At 40.4% G+C, this 27,438-nt stretch overlaps 1 protein-coding gene across 1 annotated transcript; it reads right to left on the bottom strand.

Annotated features, from left to right (window-relative positions):
• Positions 1-27,438, bottom strand: mbtps1 (membrane-bound transcription factor peptidase, site 1). The gene is made up of 23 exons (XM_063477719.1): positions 27,251-27,438; positions 22,498-23,050; positions 19,998-20,261; positions 15,870-16,085; positions 15,594-15,704; positions 15,071-15,180; positions 14,849-14,965; positions 13,596-13,663; positions 13,056-13,158; positions 11,909-12,060; positions 9,928-10,089; positions 8,578-8,722; positions 8,212-8,400; positions 7,800-7,972; positions 7,600-7,715; positions 7,264-7,420; positions 5,769-5,893; positions 5,567-5,644; positions 5,231-5,371; positions 5,018-5,149; positions 3,678-3,804; positions 3,060-3,190; positions 1-943 (listed from the first exon to the last, which is right to left on the bottom strand). Exons 2-23 carry the CDS (start codon positions 22,724-22,726, stop codon positions 744-746), a joined length of 3,246 nt encoding a protein of 1,081 aa, XP_063333789.1. The 5' UTR covers positions 22,727-23,050; positions 27,251-27,438; the 3' UTR covers positions 1-743.

Below are 27,438 nucleotides of genomic sequence, written 5' to 3'. Positions count from 1 at the left end.
TCACTTTGATTATGCTTTTTAATTGATGAGATACAATTCTGTCAATGCTACTGTGCTGACCATGAGATCAGGAAGGATGACATCAACAGAACGCCCAACCACAGTTCATTCATCATATAAAATATTAAAAAAAAACCAAAACAAACCCAAAACAAAACATAAAAAGACTGCTTTTTAACAGATATGGGCAGGACCACTGACAGAAAACTTAATCACCCTGTGGCTCTCATGCTGAAAGTATCAGCATCACTTCATGTGTCTGTGTGTGTGTTTCTGTTTGGATCTCCACTAACAGCTTTGTATTTGTACGTGTGTCTTGTATTTTAGAGTAAATGTGTTTGGGCTTGGCAAACTCAATAAATATAAAAGTCAAACACATTTCATTCATAAAGAAATGGGTCAAAGAAGAGAAACTGAAATGTGGACACTACGTCTGCAGGCATTGTTAGGACCATGTGTGTTTTATATCATGTGTGTAACACTGTTCAATGGTCCACAAATACATAAAAACACCCCCAGCAGCTTCGAACAGACAGGAGGCACAAAAAATGTTTCTGCTTCCAAAAAATTCCTGGAGCAGGTTCACGCCCGCCAGGTTTCAGTCTAAAGACAGCCATATGTCTGCCTCAGCAGTTCATTAAGACTCCATGTAATTCCAAACCTCCATCAACACAAGTTTTCCTTTTAATAGCGTCTCAGTTTGCAGGTAAACCCAGCAATCCAGCTGCAGTTCAACAATGCAGCTAAACTGTGGGGTTCTTCCCACTCGTCTGCTGCTGCTGGAGGTACGTGGGCCGTTTGATGCGGGGTTTCCTGCGCTTGGGTTTGCTCTTGGACTTTGTGAGCTGGACCACAAAAAAGGAGAGGACGACCATCGCTCCCAGGAAGGCAAACACGGGGATGGTCTGGCCCACTTCTTGGTTGTAGCGGCCAGGCATTATTCCTAAAAGGAATAAGAGGGCAGAGGTCACCACCTTTATTCTCACTCATTATTGTTTAAATAAAATGTTAGGTGATGTTGAAGTGATGAATGATTGTTGTCTGTGGAAGCTTGTTGACTAAAAGTATTTTAAACATTAGAAATCTTAGTACCACATTAGTATACAGTACTGAAAAAAGGAAATAGGTGCAGAACTACTGAAAAATGCAAATATAAAACTAGTACTAAAATACAGAGTTTGTACAATTCCAGCAAGCCACCTTCATCCTTCAACATATCCTGAACTCTCTTAAACAACCTTTCCCATTTCTGTAAGTAGACTTCAGGAATTGTTCTCCAGGCTTCTTAAAGGACATTTAAAGCTCTTTTTCAGATGTTCGCTGCCTTTTGTTCAGCTCTGTGTGAAGATGATCTCACGGGCCCTGGGGAGGCCGACCCATGACTGATTGTGCTCCATTGGGTCTTTTCTATTTAGGTATGTTTTTTTTTACTGCTTTGGCAGTGTGTTTGGGATCACTGTCATGCTAAGTAATGATTGCAAAGTAGATCAAATTTGACGGTACTTTTTCAGTACTTAGTTTTAAGCTCCCCAATAACACTGGCTGAAAAGCAGCCCCAAAATATGACAGTCTCTCCACCGTGTTTTACAGAAGGCTGTAGTCTTTCCTGACTTTCTACTTGCATACTATTATTATCTGTTGTTGATTTTCAGCACAATTCTTGTGCAATTGGGTATATGTCAGCCTTTTCTCCTTGTTTCCCCATCCCTAAAAAGTTTTTTTTGACAACTACCCTTCCATTGAGACCATTTCTGATGAGGCGTCGGCAAGCAGCAGATGGATCCACCAAAGGCCAAGATAATCAATTTCTTATGGACATGACTTTCAGATACTGTTCTTCTGCTGTAGATGGTCTAATAGGGCAGTAATTTATTTTGCTTTTTCCTCCACCAGCCAAACCATTTCATATCCACATTGTAAGTTACTATTGGACACTGCAAGCAACCCTGTAATGTATTTAACCCCTGTCATATGTCAGTCAACAGTATTTTTTTTATTTTTTTATTTCCACTGGTATCCATGTCATTTGTTCACGTCAGTTGAGAGAAGTTTGCATCATTAACAGTTACTTCATCTGTCATTCTTACCAACATCTAAACTTCACTGAAATTTCTCATTCTCTAGTCTCGACATTCAGGATAGATTTCTTCTGTGTGAACACCCTTAATTACGTCACATCGCTTGTCCCAATGAATTAATGAAAAGCATTACCAGCTGCTGGAAGAAAGACGTTATTCTCCAACTTTATTTGCTGTTCTCTGGATACTTGCTTTGCTTCGCCTTTTGAGTCAAGCTTAATATTTAGAGCACTATACGGAATCTTGCATATTCATGTTGTACCCTGAAGTGGATCTTCTGAGAAATTTATCTTTACATTGTAGCAATCTGTGATTGGTCTTCTTGCTAGTTACATGCCAGACACAGTATAAAACCTTTGTGAAACAACAAGAAAAGGGCTGTAGCACTGGCCACAATGCTAAAAGAAAAGCCATCCTTCTGCCAATGTAGATTCTAACGTTTCCTCATTTTTCAAAGCTCTCATCACATTTTACTAGACTCTGGTCTGAAGTCTTCTTTCTTTCCTGTTTCCTAATAATAGAAGCCACTGTTCATTATTTATTAGCCTGGAGTCCAACAGGATCAGGCAACTTTCAGCAGTTGTGTCAGAGCAATGCAGACACATCAGTCTAAATGCAAATCACGATGCAATAAATCGAGTTTTGACCTAACTGATGCTTTTCACAGGTATTTTAGTGCTAAAGGTGACGCTAGGTCTGCTGATCATGAAAGAGATGTTCAGTTCAAATAGCTCGGACTTTGGAAATTGTACTTTCTTTTCTTTTTTTCTTTCTTTTTTTTTTTTAAACTGAGGACAGTGTGACCAAGTATAGGGTGACTAGTCGTAAGAGTTGTACTTTTAAAACTGAAAGTGTTTTGTCTGTCTTTTAGGACAAGTCTCATGGATTAAAAAGAAATAAATGTATCCTTATGCGTTTCATTAATATTCTTTTCAAGATAAAAGCTGCATTTCAAAAATTTTGAAATGTCTCATGTCTTACCTCCAGGGATGTCCCAGGCCCCGCTCTCTCCAGGTGACAGAGGCCTGACCTGGGGACGGTATGCCCTCACGTTAGGCAGAGCCACTTTGTCCAGATCCACAGAGAGAAGCTTCTGGTGCTTCCATAGATTACTGTGAGCACAAAAAAAGAGGTTAAAAAAAACAACAAAAAAAAACAAAGGAGTGTGAGAAACTGAATCCAAACGCGTGTCTGTTTTGCTTGCCTCCCTCATTCTTAAGTTCATATTTACACTTGTTCTATTTGGTGACAGGAAAGAGAGCAAATCCATGTTTGACTGTTCAAATGAGCTGCTTCAAAGCATCACTGTGACAGTTAAATCTGGCCCCCCACCCCCCGCTGGGTTCTTTCTGTATACAGTGATGTGACTAAGGAGGAAAAATGATGAAAATGTTGACAGCAACATGCTCAGAAGGAAAATTAGACTGTGATATTCTCTAGACTATCGGAAAAACATGACAGGAAAGAATTCAGCATAAGCTAATGCAGCTGTCAAAATAAAATGAAATAAAATACAAAGAAAATAAAGTCTGAGTGACAAGTGAGCACTGGGACATGCAGTTTCGTTGACCAGAGAATTTAGCTGCTTGAGGAACCTACCTGGGGGCTGTCTCATTGACTGGCTGAGGCTTTGCCCATGACAGATGGGGACAGGCCGGTAGTGGGCGGGGCTTCGGATCTCCGAGATGAGCCTCTAAAACTTTGGAGTACCGGTAGAGATGGTTCCCTAAAGGCAGTTGCAGAAAGAGAAAAAGCAGAGTACCAAAAACGTCAAGTAAAACGTCTACTCATATTACAGATGTAGTGTGAGAGCCTTGAGGTCACTTGTAGAGCTGGAGCAAAAAACCTTGAACTTTGAAAATGTCCCAACGAGTCCTATTGTAAGACTGTTGATATAGCAAATCAAACAACTCCAAACAAGATCAGTTTTTAATCTTTCTATCACTGATTTTACATCCAAGGAGTTTTCATGTTTGCAGGCGTGAATCTAAAATAAGAGGCTTCGAAAAGCACGACTGAAGCTTGATTTAGACATGCACATGAAATCTACATCCTGTTCTTTCATCCCTATACGGCATCCTTCCACACCATTCAGGTTGTTGTATGCATTTATCGGGAGGTGCACGTTGGGTTGCAGGGTGTAGGGTTACAATTGGGTCATGGCATAAGTCAGCGGTCCCCAACCCCCAGGCCACGGACCAGTCCGTGAGTCGTTTGGTACCAGGCCGTGAGAGTTGAAGCTCGGGTGTGAAATTTATGGTTTTCGGGGGGGGGGGGGGGGGGGGGGTTATCGTTAACTCAGTTTCTCTGGGTCTTTTCCCATGTTGTAGTTGTGTGTCTTATTTTTAAAGAAATATTTACGTGTTACCATAGCAACCAGAGAGCATTAAGGGGCAGAGAGGAGGATGTTACTCTCAATGTTGTTGGCGCATTTCAGGAGAACGCTGCTAATAAAGTTACACAATTACACAGTGAATTCGCGTTTATTATTATATTTACAAAATACCACAGTTTTTGTCCTGGTCGTATCATTTTATTTTGTTGCATTTATCCGTGATACCTTAATGGCCAGTCCGTGAAAATATTTTCTGACATTGGGGACTGCTGGCGTAAGTTACGACCAAGATCTGAAGCAGAAGTATAAATCACGTCTAAGATGTTTAAGGGTGAGGGTTTTCTGGTGTTATGTGATTATTTAACATGCAGTATAGTATTAAGGCACTAGAAATCTAAATGAAGTGATTTTAAATGGCTTAAGTGATGTAATTAAAATAAACTGTATGGTTTTTCCATTTTCTTCTCCTTATGTGACGTCACTGTCAAGACAATGTAGAGGTAAACCCAGAATCTACAACACATATGGCTAATGCTCAAGACGAGAAAAATTTAACTGAGTAGAAACCATCTCAGTGTAGTATGCAGGCCTTGTCCCTCCTCACCTTCCAGTCTCTGTGGCAGTGGGTGCTCGGCACCTGTGGGAGGTGCCACTCTGCTGTGTGAATGGCTGAGGCTTGGAGGGGTCATACTGTAGGAAGTATACTGAAGCAGAGCATCTAGCAGCCAGAAGCAGTCTGTGAAATATACATTTAAATAATTAGCAAGTAAGTAAATTTTTCTCTCTGTACCTGTGCAAAAACACGCAGAGGAGCTACCTTTCTGCCTGTGACTGTCATCTATACAGTTTGAATCTCCGTACAGAGCGATACGACCTCCCCCATCAGAAGGCGTTTGGTACAGTCCAAGGATGGGAACACCCTCCACCACTGCGGTCTCTTGCTTCAACACTTCCAGACCTGTGAAAACACACACACACACACACACACACACACACACACACACACACACACACACACACACACACACACACACACACACACACAGTGTTACATCTGAACTAAAGACACACAGATTAAAAAGTGGCCTGTCAGCTAGCATGGCTGCTGGCCAACATTAAACCAGGTTAAACACTCTTAAAGGGGTGCTGGCACCTTGGTCCTTTAGGTTCTTGGCAATCACTATTCCATCTTCTGGGAAACGAGCAATACTGCAGCCAGAGGCGTAGTACACTGAGTGAAAGAAAAAAGACAAAATAAGCTTTATCTTCAATAAAAAATTAAATAAACACATGAAATAAAATTTAATTTAAACAGACACATGTGTGAAAATTAAAAGTATGCTTTTATGTCTTACTGTCATGATCAGCTAAGGTGAAGTCCCCCTCGTACAGGCCGTCACTGAAAGCCATCCCCCACACTGAGATCAAGTCGTTCAGAGCTGGTATGTTAGCGCCCCCTGTGTCCGGCATCCACCACTGCCTAGAGGTTGCATAAAGAAAATCACACCACAATCATTAAATTAAGGCAAGACAAAAAAAATAAAAAATCCCACACGGTTATGAGAAGGTTAAACAAACTATATTTTCAACTTGACAAGCAGAGGACTGATCTAAGAAAATAAGAAGCCACATGAAAAAAACAACAACTTTGAGAACAATTAATCAAAAACCAGTTTAACTAAAATCTTCTCCAAGTTGTGAATATCTTTCATAAAATAATAGTAATGCTAAAAAAATACTTTAAATATCAATACAGACAAAACTTTACATTGGCAGAGTAGTTCATAAAAACAAGAATTGCTTTTTAGGTTCCCTGTACAGTCTCTGGGTTGTTTTGCCCAGAAAAGGCAGCTGTGAATGAAGCTCTCACATGAACCAATGCCATTCAATTAAAACTGAATTACTCAACATAATATTTGGAAGCCGCAAAGCCTATATTTAACTGAGTTAAAGACTTTTAATCCTGCGGATACTGAGTGACAGCTTGGGTAGGGTATAACTGGAGTAGAAATCACTGGTGAGTAATTGTAATCTCTGCATGACGACTCAAGAGGTTGTATGATGTACAGACTGAGGATGCATAGATGCAGATGAAAAGAAACTGTGATACAGTACCCAACAGAATTTACCATGCAGTCATTATATGACATGAAGCAGCTGTTTAATCAGTGAAGTGTGCAGGTGGAACAGAAATAGAAAAAACATGCATAGAGATTCTCAAATGAGAGAAATCAGTCAGAGTGTAACTGACTGATGCAAAACATTTTTTCCGCACAAGTCATTCTATTAAGAGCAAAATTAATCCAAACCACTCTGCACCAATTATCAACCTTTTCTGCAATTATTAAGGGTGTAGAGCTGCTCTAGACTGATGCACTGCATCCCCTTACAAATGTTTTTCCATTAATTGTTTTCAAAAAGTTGACAGCAGTTTACGTCAAATGTATTAATACATTTGATGTTTACAGAGGAATCTGCCACTTTCTACAACTGATGATTTTTCTCGTTGCTGTGAACTGGCACCATCCTGGTGAAGCACATTAACTATATCTCATTTACCAGCATTCAAAAGCTCCCACATTTGTGTTTTTGCACAGCGCAAGACATAAAACAAAACACTACATCAAAAGAATGAAATTTAAACTACCAGCAATGACTAACAATCCTTTTTGTCATGTGCAAAATCATGTTCACTGCCAGAAAATCCAACAAAATTCACATGTCAGGGATTCTGTTAAATTCACAGCTGAGCAACAAAAGTAAAAGCCGCGCATAAATTTATTTACAAAACATAAGCCTGTATTTATTCTCTTATCTCAATCATCACTGTCATACCACTGAGTTTAATACCTGGTGTTTTCGTCGTAGAACTTGACCTTCCTCATGACAGAAGTGTTGTACCAGTCGCTGAAGATAATGAGCGACAGACCGTTGTCGATGTCTCTCCTCAGCTTGGTAATCTCCTCAGGAAAATACTCCTCCTCGCTGTCTACCATCAAGAGTGTGCCTGAAGGGACACATGAGCAAATAATCCTTTAGTTTGTCATCTTTTTCTAAACCATAAACAATCAACACTCGGGGGGGGGGGAGCCTGTAACGACTGCCTGGAGCTCCATTGCTCATTTGGCATTTGGGAGTAGAAACATTCACATTTTGTTGTGCAATTTTTAGTCTCGGTGTTCGTACCATACTGACTGGCATCAAAGCACGTGATGGGAGCTCCCAGCACCTCAACAAAGTACCCCATACTTCTGAGGTGCTGGTACATGTCCCTGAAGTTAGTGTGGATGTGGTCCCCATTCCTGAAAAGGCAGAATATTAATCAAAAGCACAGAAAAGGAAAACTAAAAAGATTCAGTGAAAAGGCTTTATTTGAACACACGAACCAGTCTAATGGGTCGTTTTTCATGCGGAGGTTGTCGCGAGGAAAGTAGCCAGGAGGGTAGCGCAGGTTGTGGTACTGATCCCAAAGCACCCTCTTACTGCGTGGAGGCGTCGGCACGATCTTTACCTTGATGGGCAGTTTGACAGTGGAGGTCAATTCCCCTCTAACCTCCGACTGCAAAGAGTGAAAAAGATCAGGAAGGCAGATGAGTAATGTCTGTAGAGAAGTGATTAGTTATTAAAAAAAAAACTAATCTGAGATCATGTAAATAACTTCTATGTAATTACTAAATATACACTTGAAGTTAACACATCTGGTAAAAGATACCTGAGCTCATATTAGTTTAAGAAAACAGACAAAGAGGTTGGCAACCACTGCTCTAAAGCTACTTAGAAGACAGTACAGTGACTCACGTCGTTCTCTGCAGGTGATGCCACTGTGACCATCACATGACCTTGTGCAATCCCTTCCCATGACGCTGCTTTCTTGGCCACAGAGATGGACACAGCCAAGTATCCAGCCCACGGCCACAATACCGGTGAATATGAGATGGCCACATCGATGTTGTCGCCGTTCTGGGGAAGGTAAGGCTGCCAGATGGGCTAAACAGAAGGGAGAAACTTTTAAGCCAGCTTAGAAAACCATTAGATCATCGTGATGTCAAATCCCGGTCAGTTGTGATACAACTTTCCTTATTATTCTTATACTTATTATTCTAAAGCACTTCAGCGCCATTTATTTACAGGAAATGCAAGTTTGTGTGGTGATTCTTTGCTTACTTTGTCCACAACTCTGCCGGTGACACCCATGCCATTGAGAATAGTCACATTGACAATGGTGGGCATTCCTCCATAGTAGATGGGCTGAGAGCAATAAGGCCACATGTATGGGCACTCTGTCAAGTCGATGTAGCTGGGAGAAAGACTGGGAGGAGAAAAGCACAAATTATAATGACACTCAACAGGAAGGTAGAGATGCAGAAACAAGGGTATACAAGAACTAGTTACTAAAACAAAATATTATAAAAGAATAAATTAAAAAAAAGAAAAAGAAAAAAAAAAGCACATTCCCAAAGACTGTATGTTTAATGTCACTGTGTCCCAGTACTTTTCTACAGAAAAACATAGAAAGTTTGACCGGGGTCATGCCATGTTAGCTCAACTCCAGCAGACTAATTTGGATATTGGGATCCAATCATGGTGCAGAGAAAATTGAGGTGATGTCAGCCCTTATTAAATGTAAAAGCTAAATAATATATAAAGCACCAGATCAATTTGAGGCATGGAAATTCTGCTGCTCAAAAATTAAACCAATGCAAACAAAAAAATAAATAAAGATGCTTCAGTTATAAAAGAGAATAAATCCCCACAGACTCTAAAGTTAAAATGAACAACTTCAACAATGAAATTAGTGGTACAAAAAACCAACCAACCAACCAAAAAAAACAGTTCAATATACATTTAATATAGAACATTTTTTAAAAACACATCAACAGTCAACTAATATGTTTTTTTGTGTGGTACAGCCTATCCAAGAAATCTCTGCTCCAGTTTTGTTGAATGAAATTCTACTACTTCAAAATCAAGATGGCGACAGCCCAAATGATCATATTCGTGGCATGGACCTGACGCAGTCTGATATTTAATAACGGATCAATGTACGGGTTCAACTTCAGTCTGCAGAAGTGGAGTTTGAGACAGATTTTAAAGGAAGACTCAGCCAACTATCGACCCACCTTTGACTATGAAAACTGAACTAGCAGACTAAGTCTACCTCTGTCCTTCAGGATGGAGCAAGCTCCAAACTTTCAGGAGCCTCACTGCAAGCCAACTGCCAGTATTTGATACTCTGCAGACTGAATGTCAGTCATGTATTTCTTCAAAAAGCGACTCAAATTCTGCCAGTGTGAGCCAGTCCTTTTCCTCCCAAGAGTGAAGGCTGTGACAACACTGGGTTGGCCTCCTTTAGTGTTATGTAATTGTTTTTCATACGCCTACAAGCGTGGGAAAATATTTATGTACACTAAAATGAAGCTGAAGAGACTCCTTGTTGCTGTGTGTGAACGGGCTGTGAATCCATTAACTCGTCTTCGTCGGTGCTCATTTTTGAAAATGCGATAAGACATTTACCTGGCCTGAGGTCTGTAGCTGTTGAGGATCTGGTAGGCTCTGATCAGGTCTAGTTTCCCGTGGCCTTGTTCAAACATGTTGACCCCGGGCAGTCTACGAGCTGAGGCAATCAAAGCCTGCTTCATGGAGGCTGGGTTCACCAACTCCCGGTTGAGGACAGTGCTGCAGGACAGAAGAGGACAGGCTGTGTTTCTGTGAATCTGCTGGTGTCACATTCCTAAGCTTCAAATTCAGGACACTGCTAGGGGAGAGATGAGGGATGGGTTGGTGTGTGTGGCAGTGCGTCTGTCTTGTCTGGGAGAAAGGGAGGGATGACTGCTGTCAACAAGGGAAGGATGATGTTTGATTTCAGCAATATGAGCTCACAAATGGGCTCAGTTACAGCTCTACAACACGAGGACACAGTGAAACGGGGACACATTTCACTGCCGGCTCATGTAGGATTACAAAACCATGGTTATTAAACCAGATTTCACTTCAGTATTATGTCCCTGTAACCTCTGATGTCAACCATCTCTAATGGCACATTTGCTTCTCAGTATCATCACTTCAGCTACAACAGAAGAGCCTCAGAGAGCTCCACACATCATCTAAAAGTAATCACAGCGTCTAATGACTGTCCTGGCACCAGAAGGCATGCATTCATGACTCGATTACCTGAGAACATTACTCAATATTTTTTTTGTTTTTTTTCCCCCCATACTGTAAAGAACCGAATGGCCTCCTCATTAACTAGCCAGCTTGATCTGTTCTTGATGAGAATACTCTGCATCTGTACCTGCTATGTGCACGCTCTGTCTTTTGCTGTTGCAAAAGACTTTCATAACACATACCACTGTCTGCTCATATGGCATTATGACACTGGAGGTAATTAAACCTCATCAAACTTTAGTCTTAAACTACTAGTAACTTCTGGTGTCATCCTACGCTGATAAGAATCTCACTTAAACCTTGAGTACAAAAAAGGGGAAGTTTTTAAATATCATCCATTTAGTTACTAGTGAGGGTTAAAGTGGCTGATATGACTGACAGTGACCTGTCTGCTAGGCCTCCAAAGTGACCCTTGCCACCATGTTTGTGCTATTTTAATTGATATAATATGTGGGACGGCCCATCTCAGAAGTGCTTCTGTGTTGGTGAGTCTAATTCTAGTATTTATTAGCCTCTTATCTAGCGCAAATTAACAGGTAACCATATCTGTGCATTACTCCCATACAGTTTATGAATGTAATGTGACTAAGCTTGCCAGCTTAGGTGATAATTCAGCACTTCAGTTTCATACACTTTATCTTAATTTTTTACTCAACCCCCCCCCCCCCCACAAAAAAACATAGCATGGCAGCAACTAGCATTAACCACAAGACTTCGAAATGCTTTCAAAAACCAAGCCAAAGGTACTTTACAGTGATCTTCAAAGAGTTACAAGATTGAAGGTGAATGTCTTGATGCATGCTCAATCATCCAGGTAAGTAAATACCAAAAGGTTGATTCTATTACACTACGTCCAGATGAACAGAATCAACCTTTTGGGATTGAAGGTGAAGCTTATATTATCGGACAATTCTGTTTTAATTTAACCTGCTGTGCTGCATGCTGCCTATTATGTCTCTACATATCATGTTAACTGTGCAGACTCTGACTGTGTGCACAGATGGATATGCAGGTGGTTAGTTCAGCTGGCACACTGTGCCTGATATAGATCCCTAATGCAGTTAGCGAAATAAGAGTAGCCATCTGGAATAACCAGACTATAAAAAACTTTAACCTGAATCATTTTATCGTAAAAGTTTTTTTTTTTTTTTAAGCACTCTTCATCCCAATACAAGTTGTTTTGGGCAAGTTTTCTCTGTTATCTTTAACATGCATGTCTTTAACTTAGGGGCTGTTATTAAGGCTAATAGAACTAAGAAAGTCAGATTAAGAAAGCCAGTAAAATACCTTGGGTTCATACAGTATAACATAGTGAGTTTATCAAACTCACCTGGCCAGGAGTGTGACAGCACCAGCCACCACAGGAGAAGCCACACTGGTGCCAGACAGAGAGCGGCATCCCTCCTTCATCCCTGAGCCCCTAACACCAGAACCGTAGGTGACGATATCAGGCTTCACTCTGCCATAACCCCCGGGCAGCTCCTGAACACAAATGGGAAACAGATGCAGAACATGGTTGGATGAAAAGCAGCTCAAAACTGCTGCAAGCCTGAGTAACTGGGGGAAGACAGAAGAAAATATTCTCAATGATCAGCCAATTCAAATATTTTGATCTTTGCACTTAACAATAGAGGCCAGTATCAGAGAGTACAAAAAAGTACACATATTGAGACTATCTGCTCATGCTGTATCAACACAGTTTTGAGGACAGCAGCTTAAGCATAGCTAGTTTCCACTGTGCCTTTAGAGAGATATGAAGTGCTCTTCTCTGCTCACTTACTGTATACATCTCACTCACACACCACCTGTTTGCTAGAGAGCGAGGCCTAAAGCTGTAATTCTAAATTTGAAAGGGCTGTTTTTCATGAGCTTAAACTTATGTTTCAGTTTATGTTATTACGCCTACTCATTGAAGTCAGCAAGGCAATTTAAAGCCAGTCTCTCAAAGCTCAACTACTGTTTAAAATATGAGCGTCAGCTTAGATTTTACATGCAATTACTTTTATGAAAGTCAAACAGCAAAAAACAAACACTGAAGCAGAGACAGAAAGTAGGGGGAAAAAAAGCCTGTCATTTTGGGTGTTTTTGATTCATGTGGGAGTGAGAGCCTCTTTATGCTCGGCTGGCGCTGATAGAAGGGGCACAGAACATCACTGAATCGGTGAATGAAGTCTTAATCAGATCCTAAAGCAGATGTCTGCTTTGGCCTATGGCTGATAAAAAACTCTGTGTGTGTGTGTGTGTGTGTGTGTGTGTGTGTGTGTGTGTGTGTGTGTGTGAGTGAGAGAGAGAGAGAGAGAGAGAGAGAGTGACACTCTACAGTAAGTGGATGATGGGATGTGGATGAGGGATCAGAAGCTTACCACACGGTTGGCTAGCTCAAAAAGCAGAGGGCAGATCTCAGGAGTAGATGTCTGCCAAGATGATGGTGTGTGTCAGAGTGTGTATTCTAGGTGTATTTTCTTGCAGCAACTCACCCAGGTGGTCATGCCTCTCGAAGAAAACCTGGCAATGTTGTCCTCAAAGTCAATCCCCCCAACCCCAATCACATCCATCTGGTCTGCTGGGTTATTCAGGGTTCTGAGAAAGATCAGTTTAATTTAGTGTAAAATAAAAAAAAAACTTTAACTGACAGTTTACAAAATGTAATATTAGGACTTGCTTTGCTTTCCTCTGTTTAGTGATTTTTATGTAGTGACAAAAGAATCAAAAGAAATGTTAAATAGGGTAATAAAAACTTATTAGGGTAAGTAAGCATTTGCTTGCAATTAAACACAGACGAACAGGAACAGAAAAAGTCTTTTATAGTGACTATACTCCAACGTGAGGCAAGTATCCATTTACACTAATGGTGCTGTGACGTGGAAAATGCTGGATTTCAGTGGAACCATGTGCACTTTTAACCAGAACACTGGAGTAGAAGAGAAACTAAACTAAGACTCTTCTGCTCATCCCTGTTAATGCACACGATGAACCCTGTAAGCATGCGTGCTGCTGTTATAGCAATATTAGCATACCCATACAAAGGTCCATCGTTGCCAATAGCAGAAACCATGATCACTCTGTTGGCAGTCAGCTCCCAAACCTGCAGTCAAACATGCAAAGAGAAAAATGGAGTGTGTGAGGTTTAACAGCACATAACGCATAAGGTCAGATTGTATTCTGAGAGCTCCTTTGATAATTTGGGAAGCCTCATCCTACACGTGTTTATGGGAACATATTTATGTGCATTATTAAACTGTAGCTTATAAACTCTTATTGTGTGTGGCAGCTAACCTGTGAAGTAAAGTTCACCATTACATACTGATCATTCATATCTCCTCACCGGGGCAAATTCTTATGAATGACTAATTAAATTACCGTGTTGTGCCATGTCCATAGTAAGTAACTTGTTATTGTGACTTGTTACAGACTGTTCCTACCATCAAGTCAAGATATTTAAGCGTAAAACATGTGAAATTGAGGAGCAATTTTTTGGACAAGTGTTGCTACTGAAATATGGGAAAAGAGTTTAGCACCTTCTCAAAAACAATCATCTTTTTCAAAGCAACTCAAAATGCAGGACAACACATAATCGTGCAAGTTAATTTGCCATCATAAACTCAGACTTTTGGCATGTTGCAAGTGATCTGTTATTAAGTCTGAGCTACCCAGATTACTAAAACAACTTTTAGAGAGCAGTGACCAGGGTTCATACTCAGACATGAAGCTGACAAGTTCAGGAGTGCATGTCTAAAAGGGGCTTTAATTAGTTAACATGAATGCACAGTAGAGGATGACTGATTGTTTAAAAGGTTTCAGAGACAGAGCTGTTTCCCACACTGCCCTGTTAAGCATTATATTCAGTACATAATTCACATCTTGCCCTTTAATCAAGGAAAAGCGTTTGATCTTGTAACAACAAAACAGATGTTAGTCTATTCAGCACTTATTGTGAAGGTTGACATATTATTTTTGTAATAATCAGTGAGCACTGAAAACTTGAAAGAGCAGTCCGAATGTTGTCATGCATGCGTTTATGTGTCTGGTTTGACCCGTTTGAGCTTACAGTTGACCTGGCTATTGCTCACTGGCTCATTAGAGCATTGTCAAACAGGTGTAACCATAAAGGAAGAAAGACTGGGGACTATTTTTATATTTAGACAAATTTTAAACCATGTGGTCGCATTTTTGATCAACCTGGTTATTTTAGAGACAACTTTCCTGTGCTTTGCATTCTTGTTTAATTAAGCAACCATGTGTCTAGGTTATATCCCAAAGTGTGCATCACCTTATCAACAAAGGGGTGGTCCATGAAGTCAGGTCCTCCAATGCTGAGGTTCAGAACATCGATCTTCTTTAGGATGGCGTAGTTAAAAGCATCAAGGAACCACGAGGTGTACGAAACCTAGGAGGTGGGGAGGGACAAATACATTTTATAGTATAAATGAATTTTACAGCAATGCACTCCAACACCAGCAGTACATTGTATATTGTAGTATATTATATGTACCTGGTTGTTGGTAAAAACTCTGAAAATGTGCAGCTCTGAGTCGGGAGCAAAACCCTGACACTCCCTCATACTAGCTATCACTCCTGCTACGAATGTACCATGGCCCAGACCTGAAAAACAGGATAAGCAGTTTATAATAATCTTTCTTTCTTTGTCTCTTCCACAGACAGAAAGTTTGTGACTTTTAATATTACATTATTTGAAAAAATAAAATGCAGTCCACTAGATATTGTAAATGCAGTGACATTACTATTAACCATTAGCACAGACGGATGAATCATTGCCATTATTAATCACCAAGCTCTCCTAAAGCCATTCTAGAAGCAAGTCTGGCAACTTGGCAGCATTCTTTAAACACCTCCAGGCACTTATGACTTGTTAAAAATTATGTACAACATTTGTTGACTTCACCCCATTAAAAAGGCCTAAAAGGGTTTTTTTTTCCCCCCTGGAAATTACACTTTTACAACGACCTTTGCTTCGCTGTTATGTGAAATTCACCATAATATTTATTGATCCTCACCATCATCCAGTGTCTTCTCATTAGTCCAGTTGGTCCTTTCTTTAACATTCTTAAAATGTGGATGCTTCTCACTTAGGCCTGTATCAAACACTGCCACCTTAACACCAGAACCTGCACACACAAAAGAGATTTAAACAACTTTATTTAATTGCTTTGTTGACCTATATGATCTCTGAAATAAAGTTTAAAAGAAATACTTAAAAGATCCTTCATTTTATGATATTTTGGAGCAGATGCACATAAAAGCAGAGACTCAGTCAGTGGTCCCTTTCTTACCGGTGTGTCCCATCTGCCAGAGTACATCTGCCTGCAGGATCTGGGCGACGTGGCGGGGAATGGCCCGCAGCAGACGTCTGCTGGAGTGCCGTCCGGTAGCATGCCAGAAACCCGAGCCAAGTGAGAGGCTGGTTCGTCTGAAAGGGCGGGATGATTGCCATGACTGCCATTTTTGGGTCCCACGGGTGGCGTTGCAGGGTGCAGCAGGTTCAGGTGCTGTTGGGACAGAACACAATTGAGACAAACTATCATTCACTCTGCTGTAAAGCCACATTAGGACAAGAATTGAGGCCTCCCTTCATTAAAACACCCCGTCACTGCCATCACCTTCAGCCGCCCCCCCGCCCCCCCGCCACTGCAGACAGCACAGTCAGGCTTATCATGTTCTGATGCTTCATTGGAAGTGATTTCTTTACATCTGGCTTCAATCCCCCTTTCTTCTTACATCTATTAGCTGAGAGGCTGATCACAGCAGCCTAACTTAAGCCAATCTTTTCGCAATGTGAATCACATCGACAAAACCAATCATCAGTGGGTCATCAGGATGCATGAGCAGTGCCCTGCAGGGCTTTTTATCCCTGTGAAGTAGGAGAGTACAGAGTTGATCTCTTTTTTTTCTTATCTTTTCTTTTTAATGAATTATTTCAGTAGGTTTCACGGATTCAAACTGTGAGTTAGAGTAATGTGCAAAAGGAATAACCAAGATGTCAAAAGCACTATTATTTAATAAGACCAGGCTTTTTTTTTCTTTTTACAGAGTTGTTGTCTCAGTCAGGAGCTGCTAAATTTTCATTAAACTACACAAAACCACTTTTCTGAAATAAATGTTTAAAATTATTACCATTTTACTGGGTAGCCTCAATCAGTTCTTGGAAGTGGGGCTGCAAAAGGCTGTCCCACTTCCTAAAGGCTAGAAAGACTGCTCCATAGTTATTGTGTCATCTAGAAGATGTGCACCCCACCGAACAGCACATAGGCTAAAGATGCGTACTGCTGTATTTGGGTTTGAGTTATCTTCAACAAAACAACATTGATTTTGGTGTATGCCTTATTTAGAAGGTTTTTTACATCTTTACCTGCTATCAGACAGTAATTCTATTAAAAGCTGTTATCCTCCACCTAAAAACAACCAGTGATGATCTGAGGGGTGCACCATGAAGCAAAATAAATGGCTTTGTGAGCTATGCTGACCTGATAGTCAACAGTTTTTCTGTGTCCTGAAGGTGGTTTGGCTAAATCACAGTAATAACTTAGGCTATGTTTCCAGTTTATAGTTAGTTTAGAAACCTTAGAAATTAACAGCAGCATCAAGATCAAGACGGTTTTCTGCAGAAAGTTGATAATCATACCCAACAATACCCGTCAACTCCAACTGGGGTTTTGGGTTTTGTTGAACCAGCTTAGGCAAGGAAAGTATAGCCCTCAAGGAAGTTTGTGCTACTGTGTCATTTTTCTGGTTTAACAGGTGCTTTTAATACAGACTAACATTACAATGCAAAAATCACAGTGTAGTCCAACAATTCTCATCTCCTTTCAAGGAAGTGATTTCTTTCCACCAACCCACATCCGAACAGCCTTTAACTTTGTCCAGTGTTTTTAAACACAATCAATTTTTATTAAATTTTTTTTAAAGTTAGCAATGACTTTGCTTCAGTCCATTGTGCAGGAGCACTGTGAGAGTGAGGGAGTACATATGGAGAGACAGTGAGAGAGGTGCTGCAAACTTTAGCACGATTACACCGAGAAATGTTTTATGTTTCACGTCATTAAACTGTATCGATATTATGAAAATAGATTAGGATTTATCCATTCCTACAGCCCATTCAGTTACAAGCCACATTTAACCACAGAGGCTGTATTCTATACATTTTAAGCACTTTATTTGTCTCATTCAATTTAGAATCACCAGTTAACTTCGCATGCACCAGCAACTGCAAAACTTTTTTTGGTTTTTCTTTTTAATTTGAGGCAGATACTTTCCAATAATTATCTCATTTAACAGTCTTGAATTTTGAGGCTTGCATGTGGCATACATTTATTGATTGTATTTAGTTAATTTTTTGCCTGTCCCATCAAGCTGCTGATCAGTTTTAACATGTGATAACGATGCTTTACTGCTTCCCAGATGACTCCGTTTTAATTTTGATTAACATATTCCTCAAACAGCTGCATGCCTTTTCAGTTTATCAAACTTTATTTGCAGCTGAAAGTACCTTTCATCTTTTACACATGTTTGTGCTTCACAGATGACTGAAAAAGATGCTGTGAATTCAGGTTTCTAGTAGGGCTGGGCCATATCATACCATTCACGGTAATACCGGTATAATGTTGGGCAACGATAAGAAAATGAAATATCGCGATAGAATATGGGTAAAACGCGCATGCACAGTGCCTTTGTTTTCATACGCACATGGCGGAAAAAGCATGGCGGCGACGGAGAATGAGGAGAGCGAGAGCGGATCGCTGAATGAAACGGATGAACCAGAATTGGTTTGTAAAAATGCTGCAACTTCAGTGGTGTGGAACTGCTTTAGCTTTCGTCCATCAGATACACAACAAAGCACTATTTTTGGTAGCGCATGCTAGCGGGCCGTTGTTATTACCATGTTTTTTTTGGAAAATACGGCACACTTAAAATCAATCCTTTGATTTTTCTGAAAATCGACAGTGCCCCTTATAATCCCGTGTGCCTTATGTATGAATTCTGGTTGTGTTTACTGACCTTGAAACGATTTTATGTGGTACACGGCGCTCGAAAATCTGTCAAATGTTTTAGTACGACTTTGCTAAGCTACGAACCCGCACCGCTTGATGGATTGTCGGAGCATTACGGCTATCGTAGGCAGGAGCCTCGCAGAGTGATACGCACTGTGCTTCAACATAATATTACCGTATTGTGTGTGTATAACCTCTTTTTAAGTTTTGTGGATATTATACATGGTTATGCTGAGGATATGTCAGCCAGTTTCCACTGGAAATGCCTTTTGGTTAAACTGTCAGCAAGGAATTTGCATTTGCACTGTTAAATTTTTATATAACTTTAATGCACATAAAAAACAGCTGCTTGTTTAAGTGAAAATACATTGATTGGGGTTTTTTGCACTAATTAAGTTGTGGTAAAGTAATTTGTCTAGTGTCAATTATATCGTCAGTTCTATCGTTATCGCAAATTTTCAAATGTATATCGTGATAAATATTTTTGGTCATACCGCCCTGCTCTAGTTTCCTTGATATCTAAAACTAATCGCCACTAGTTGACCATTTTCAATAATAAGAAGCTGCACTACATGTGGGCTCCATACTGAAGCGTCTGTTTATGCAGCCTGGGGGCACACTCAAGTCTTTCATCCAGTGCCAGGCTCAGGGCGTGCCCCCCGTACAGGCAAGCCCCACCACACTGACTCACCTACTGCCTCAAATGGTGAACAAACAGACTTTCTCTGTTCTTCCTCCCATCCCCCAACACCTCATGCACATGCACACACACACACACACACACACACACATGTGTGTATTTATATCCTTGTGGGGACATCTCATTGACACAATGCTTTCCCTAGCCCCTTACCCTAACCCTAACCATCAAAAATGAATGCCTAACCCTGACCCTTACCCTAAACCTAACCATAACCTAATTGTAACCCTGACACTAAAACCACATTTTGAGGCTCAAAAATGCCTTCAAACTCGTGGGGACCGGGATTTTGGTCCCCACAAGGGCTGTTTGTCCCCACAAGTATAGTAAACTACCAATTTTTGGTCCCCATGAAGATGTTAATACCCGTCCACACACACACACACACACACACACACACACACACACACACACACACACACACACACACACACACACACACACACACACACAGAGCGAAAGAGTCCAGTTTCTACACCCTGAAATTGGCCTGCACTTCAAATAAAGATATCAAATCCTGTTTAGCACCACTAAAACAGTGGAGGTAGAAAAGCATCCCATGACTGAACAAACAAAGAGACATTCTGTGAAATTCAGCAGCTAAACAGCTTTCTGTATCATTACAGAGTTTTATATTTCTTGGACAGACGTGCCAACCTTAGAAACACTGTGATCCCTTTTCCCACACAATAACACCATATTGGCAGACTTACAGGGAATGTATTTGAGCGTGCGGAATACTTTGCGCTGCGGCGTCACCCTCTTGATGTAAGGGTGGTCCTCCAAGGTCAGCAGGCTCTTGGGGGAAGCTTGCCGGATGTGGACCAGTTCAAAGTCGCTCGGGAAGTCCGAAGCTGGGTTTTCTCTTGGAACAATGTGCCACTCCAGTTCGCCATTCCCAGCACCTTGCAAGGCTCTGCTGATGTACAGGCTGCGAGCTTTGGCTGAGAAATACCCTGTAAATGCTACTATGTACTCTGTAGAGAGAGAAGACAATACTGTAAAGAACAGATAGAATATGAGATCCACAAATAGGAAGCGTACATTCAGGAGAGAGACATCTTTTTAGACCACCTATCCATGGAGCGGTGTGAAAACCAATACAAATACAACCTTTCCACTGTGACCAAACACTACATTAAGACATTAGTGGCAAAGCAAACATGTGTCTTGTTAGTTAATATGAATAATTTGGTCAGAGATGAATAGTTGATTAAGAAATACATTAAAAGCACTCTCTGCTTTCTAAGCTGGACTGACAAAAAATGGTTTTAAATTTCTATGTTTATGTGGACCACAATTTTAGAAGGACAAAGCCTGGATATCAAGTGGCACAAAATACAATACCTGGATTATGTAACTACACAGTTACTGATCCATTTATGCTTTAAGAGAATTGAATGGATGAGGTTGCAACAAAGGAATGAAGGACATGAATGGATGCAATTCATGCTCATACATGCCACAAACTGACTTTTGAAATTATTGTGAAAAAGGTGTGCGATATCTTCCTTGTGTTTTTTCTAGTCTATTATTATTCTTATTACAAAAAACAAGGGCTGGTCCACTATTGAATAAGAAATTGAATTGAAACTGTTAGATTTAAATGTTAGCAATGGCTGCAAATTAAAGTTGTAGTGTTTTCTCTAACCAGCTTTTCCTGATGGACTCAAGTGAGTAATTTAAAGTAAGCATGAAAGTTCTGTCCGTATAGAAGATTACTTTACACTTCAATACTTTCCCCCAAAAACAGATAATATCAATATCACTTGCAATCCCAAATATGAACCCACACTATCAGAAGTGGGTAGCTAGCTTGGCTTCACCAAAAGTAAAGAAATCAACCCAACAGTAAATCTAAAGCACACCAATAAATTTATCATAAGTAGTTTGATTAAATGGGACAAATACAGCATGTTAAAGACAGCAGATCTTTGTTTTACAGGAGTCACAGCTGTGCTTTGCTCCTTCTTTGCGAAATGAATAACGTCTTCTGAAGTCTTGTGTAGGGCTGTGCGATATGACAAAATATATCGGATGACGAAATCAAAACATCTATCGTTTCATTTAGCTATCGTTTGTCCATGCAAAATACACTGTTTACGGCAACAGTGTCTGGATGGCCACCATGCAAGCACAGAGAATACCAGCATGGCCAGTGAAGATGAGGCAGAACCAGGTAGCTCCAAACAAAAGGACCAGTCAAATCAAATCGAGGACCTAAACGAGGGGCTACCTCTGTAGCATGGATATGGCTTGGTTATGAAAAGTCTGACATGGACCAGAAAACTGTACTATGCAAATTATGCCGCAACCACGGACTCAAACACAACAAACCTCTTCTACCACCTATGCAAGAGTCAGGTGAAAGTGTATGGAGAGAGTTTACAGATGAAAGAAGATATGATGTGACTCCTGAAGGAGAGCCGTCAGGTGCTCAAAATAAACCTTAGACTCAAACGTTAGAACAGGCTTTTCCCCGCAGCACACCATGCAATAAATACTCGCAAAGAAAATGGCGGCCGTTACAGCTTATATCTAAAAATATATTGTTTCATGCATCGTTCAAAACACTTGTCTCCAGGTACACGGACGCCCAGCTTAAAACACTTCACACAAGTCGAGTTGCCCAAAGTTCACTGAATTACAGAAAATGCACCATTTTGTGATATCGTGATCGGGATGAGATTTTGGTCATATCTCACAGCCCTAGTCTTGTGCTACAAGACTTCAGGAGATATAAATCTTCTCTCTAATACTCAACAAGAAGGGTAAAGGAAAGCCCCTTTCATTAATGAGTACAAACTATTCCACTTGACTCTACTGTGTAAGAGACAGTTGTGTGATTTTCCACATCTATGAAAGACTTCATCCAACTAACAAGCACATCTTAAAACAGAGTTCTTCGCATCCATCACTGAGCCACATCATTTCACTGACATGTTGACATGCGTCTTCATTATGAAAAACACTGCACATTCACTTATCTTATTTCTAGGAACAGCTGCAGAGACTAATAATAGCAATTGTTTTCACATCCCTTAATGCAAAATGTATGAAAATAATGAAGAAACATGTCACTGAGTGCAATGGAGTGACTTAGAGATGTCATTTTAATAGGCTTTGGATACACCTACCATACTTGTTTTAAACACTGTATTCCCCATCTGATAAAATTACATTGAAACCACATCATCAAGAATAATTTCTTACCATGTTCCACCACTTTGGTGGAGAACTCCAGTTTGAGGGTTAACTGGGAACAGTTTGTGACAGACTGTGAGGAAAGGGCATCCATTTTGGGGGTGTGGTCTGAACTAGATTTGGCTCCTCCCTCCCCATCCATCCCCACCACAGGCAGGAAGCCTGCAATCAGCCCCAAAAGCATGGACACCCATGCAGAAAGGAGGAGCATTTTGAGTTGTGAAGTAGTGTTAACCATTAGTTTGACTGAGCTCTTTGTAACTGTGGGAACAGCCAACCGGCTGGTTAAGAGTCAGCAGGTGTTGGAACAGAGCATTTCAGGTCCACAGTTCCACAAATGAGTCCATAATGCAAGTGACCTGAGCAGCTAGATTAATTTCTTTCTGCGTTTTCTCTCCATGGTGGCGGTCCAGGGTGGCGGTTCAGCAGCACTGTCCGAGTAGGAACAAAGATGCCATGTTGATGACTGGGAGAAGTGGACAATTATCCAGAGCTGTGGATGGTTGGGAGGAGAGCTGGAGCAGTGAAACGGAAAGTGCTGCTTCTACAATCTCTTGTTTTTCTGTGTAAGACAAGGAGGAGGGAAAAAAACAAAAGCAGTAGGTCAGACAAAAGATTGTCACATTTAAATAAAATTACAACACAAAACAACTAGAAGGTACTCAAAACTTCCCATTAGACCAGCAGCAATAATACCAGCTGCTGAGATTAACAGTGAATTGATTTTGTGGCCCTGCAAACATATGTAATCATATGCCTATTAGTTTCACAGCTGTGGCTGTTTAACAGTCTGCATTTGATGGCAGAAATCCAAGACTTAAAACTGTGCACATGAACACTGTCAACATACTAACAACAACACTAGAAACCTTAAAATTTAAGATTGTCACCTGATTATCTTATCTTAATTTACATGTGGTGACGTGTTAGTTATACATGGAAACACAGCCTTTAAACAGAAAAAAAAAGTTTAAAGCAGTGCAGCAATGTCTGCCAACAAATATGCAATGCAGATATGGCAATAGCTACATGTGCTGAATCTATTCAGTTGCTCTTGGTCTTTTTCTGTGTATAAATGTATATATTCAATGCAAATCCTGCAAGTCCTGTGGTTTTTTTTATCATTTATTTTTCTACTTCTACCATACCAGCGTTCAATAAAACGAACACATCATGCAGTGTTCAGAGAAAGGAGTGTTTAACCTGCTGTGTGCAAAGGGGAAGGAAGGGAGGTGTTCTATGTAACTACAATGGGGGCATAAACGCTTGTTCATTATTTAGCCACTCGTGAAGAGTTTGTGCTTCCCGCAAGGAACAGCCCTGTTGTACGATGGAGCACTCCACGGACATAAAGTCTTTATTTGACCTATAAGGATAACATGGCTTTTTGACTTTTACTGAAATGCCCATTGAAACAACTCAAAATATAGTCAATATCTTAAGCTCTTTTAAACTTCAAAAGAATCCCAAAAGCGCTGTTAAATGCATTGAAGTCCATAGTACAGCTGCTTAGCGGGGCAATTACAGATTTACAGAAATTGCAATGGGCATCAAAAGAAACAGCAAAACTGTTTAACTGATCTTAAACAGGTATGCATCTCCACCCAGGCTGCATTAGAATCCTAGGAAGGTACAAAATAATTTCCTTCTATCCTCAGTCTTAGGCAAATCAGTTATAAAATACACGGCAACAGACACACATATTAAGTTTTCAAACTCAGCTCTATGCTGACTTGGAGTCCACAACAGCATTCCAATTTCTTTACATCAGACGCACACGGGGGTGGGGGTTTCTCTGAAAGAAATACCAAAATGTCTAGTTTGTCTGATTCACAAAGATGCAGCTTAACATTTAAGCATGAATCCATGGTCAGATTAAGATTTCTTTTAGAAAAATGTATTAATACAGCCTGCTCAATGACTGCTGTGTGCCATGGACCAGCTGCTCTCTGATTGCTGATCTTCATGGCTGCGCTGGGAATGTGTGCAACATGTTTCATAGGCAAATGTGCAGCTATGCAGAGAACAATATGTGGTGAGCCTGTCAGGGATGATTCTATTGTCAGACTGTAATTAATATTAAATGCTCCTATCACAGGAGAAAGACATGTTAAAACCTCCAAACTAGGGCTGCACGATTAATCGTTAGAAAATCGCGATCTCGATTCATACTTATGTGCGATCTCATTTCCAAATGAAAAAAAAAAAAAGACGACGGCGATTGTACCGCATTTTGATCCGGGACGTAATCTGCATGAAAACAAGCGCTCACTCTTCCTGCTCAACAAATGACAAGGGCGGAGCCTTATACCACGTGATACAGAAGCTGTGCCGTGATCCTCAAATTGGCAGGGAAAAACAACGGAGAACACGTCAGGGATGACGAGAAAGTGACAGGAGAAAATCCGTCCCGGTCAACCACCCAAACATCAATAACGGGAACCTTATACAGCGCTTCCCTATACACGTCGAACTCCCGCAGGCACAAAGAAATTACGGAGGCTATTACTTATCACCTGACCAAAGATATATCAACACTGTGCAAAACGAGGGATTTAGGAAAATGATCAACACCCTAGACAAACGCTACACAGTGCCGTCCCGCAACTATTTTTCTATTGTTGCACTACCTGCTCTATACACGCAGTGTCGAGCAACAGTGGAGACGGAATTTCAAGCAGTACAACATTTTGCAGCAACCACAAAATGTGAGGCATTTATTGTTTTTATGTTTATTTATTGTTTTTATGTTCAGTTTCAACTGTTACGAAGTTGATGTGCAGTTAATAAGTGCGATAAATATTTATATTGGAAAAGAAAATCGTGAGAGAATCGTGATCTCAATTCTAAGCAAAAAAATCGTGCAGCCCTACTCCAAACCACATTTGTAAAAAATTTATGAAGCTGTCAGCTTGCATACAACAAGTTGGTTGGACTTTCTAAGAAAAAGAAAGTTGACAAAAGTAGATTTGCACGAGTGTGTAGTGTAAACAAGTGTGAATTATATTCCCATTCATGGTGCACTTATGGTGGCGATACCCAATTATTCTTACCTTTAAGTATCAAATTACTTAAGCATAACTTAAACCATCTGCTTCTCCTGGCGACACACACACTTCTCTATAAAGACCACTTATAAGCATTACTCTGTCTCACTGGTGAATGAACACAGCTCATAGACTGTCAATGCACTGCTGTAATTAGAATTCATATGAATGTTATTTGGACAAATAATCCACCTAAACACATCCACTGCTCCTCAGCAGCAGCTGTCACCCCAAATAGGATAATGTTTCCCTAAAAACCTCAGAAAATGCTCAGGAATGATTTTAAAACAACAAATAAAGCTGTGATTATAGTGACATTAAATATATAAGGGAATTTGTTCACTCTGTGACAACATGCAAACTTGTACAAGAAGCCTGCAACTTTTTTTTTTTTTTTTTTAAGTTCACTTTAAGTACCATCTTGCTCATAATATCTATGAAGTTGGTCAATGATCGGAGTGCAGGGAGTGAACTGTTATACTCAGTCAAGCATACAATAAATATGGTTCTTTTTAACCTAGACATTCCTATGTGATCCCAGGAGGATGCAAAATTATAATTACAGTCAACCCACATGTAGTTTCCTATGATTTATATTGTAAAAGACATAAACACATCCCACTGTTATCTTTACTTTCATCATCTGTGTGCAGTTACACAAAACCATACAAGTACTTCTGATATGGTTGTACACATGTGCTGGGGGTGTAAATAAAAGTCTGTGGCTGGTCTACTCTCACAGGAGGAGGGCCAGTCACTAGTTCCGGCTCAGGGCAGGAACTCTACATGTAGGAGACAACAATACTACCCTAAACGACTACTGGTTTAGATGCAGGGCTGTAAAAATAGTCCCACCACTGGTTAGGGCTGGGCTGTAAAAGCCAAGCTGGGACCACTTGTGTCAACATGACATCAAGCCACAAAAAATGGCATCAAGCCTCCAGGCACAGATTAGTAGGTAGAGCGCACCCCCACCCCAATTAGTGTAAAGATAAGAGATACATAGCAGTGTTATCAGTTGGTGAAATTTAGTGTAAACCAGGCAAGATACTGAAAACAGTTGTGGGAGTTTTGGAGGTTACCTGCAGCAGTTGTTTGGATAGGAATTTAAATACCTTGAGATCCCAACGTTGAGGTAAGGATTCATTTTGCAATATGTAGAGATCCATGAACTAACCAAACACGCTACAAAGCACACTACAAACACACACGCTCGAAAATCCAGAGTATACAGTAGAGACAGTACACAATAGCTGCAGTGTCTGCGGGATTAAACTATAATTTCTCGACCTTACGTTAAATAGCATTTTACTCTATTTTTTCTATCGCGACACTACATTTACAGTAATACATTACTGTAATGCTACATTAATAAAACTTAAAACCCAAGCAATTTTGTTAACTAGGCCATAAACAAAGTAAAGCTGTATCCCACGACTGTATCATAATAAATACAGCAAGCATCAGCAGACATATGCTGGAGGCGGAATATCTCCAAGAAGGACAATCATTTTACGGGCAGTAATTTACCGTAAAGGAACGGATAAACATTCCTAAAGCTACATTCCGCTATCTGAAACTATTTTCTGTAAACAAGAAAACATGCTAATAGATTTTTTTCAGACCGAGCAGTCTATCACATGTAAATCGCTAGCTAGCTAGCTTGGTGTTATTATGCAGCGCCAGCTGGTAGCTTGACTGATAAATATACTCACACAACACAGTTAAATCCCAGGCTTCACATTTATCTGGTGGTCCGTGTCGTTTGATGTCCTTGTGTTGATGTGTCGACGTCTACTCGCTTGCTAATTTTACGTCCCCTCGAACAAAAGCTAGCTGCAAACTCACTACAGCCGCAGACCACTGACGTCTGGCTTTCACGGGATGCCAGACTGTTATTCTT

The sequence above is a fragment of the Pelmatolapia mariae genome, linkage group LG7, assembly GCF_036321145.2.
Source record: "Pelmatolapia mariae isolate MD_Pm_ZW linkage group LG7, Pm_UMD_F_2, whole genome shotgun sequence".
Taxonomy (NCBI): domain Eukaryota; kingdom Metazoa; phylum Chordata; class Actinopteri; order Cichliformes; family Cichlidae; genus Pelmatolapia; species Pelmatolapia mariae.
This window is presented reverse-complemented; position numbering and strand designations above follow the sequence as displayed.

Bases quoted from the DNA above. Each gene is read 5' to 3' on its own strand.
- mbtps1 (XM_063477719.1), bottom strand. From the start codon at position 22,726: ATGGTTAACACTACTTCACAACTCAAAATGCTCCTCCTTTCTGCATGG. The intron at 8,723-9,927 runs GTAAATGTCTTA...TTCTCCTCCCAG, and splicing joins AGCTACAGACCTCAGGCCAG to TCTTTCTCCCAGCTACATCG. The intron at 5,372-5,566 runs GTGCCAGCACCC...GTGTTTTCACAG, and splicing joins CAAGAACCTAAAGGACCAAG to GTCTGGAAGTGTTGAAGCAA.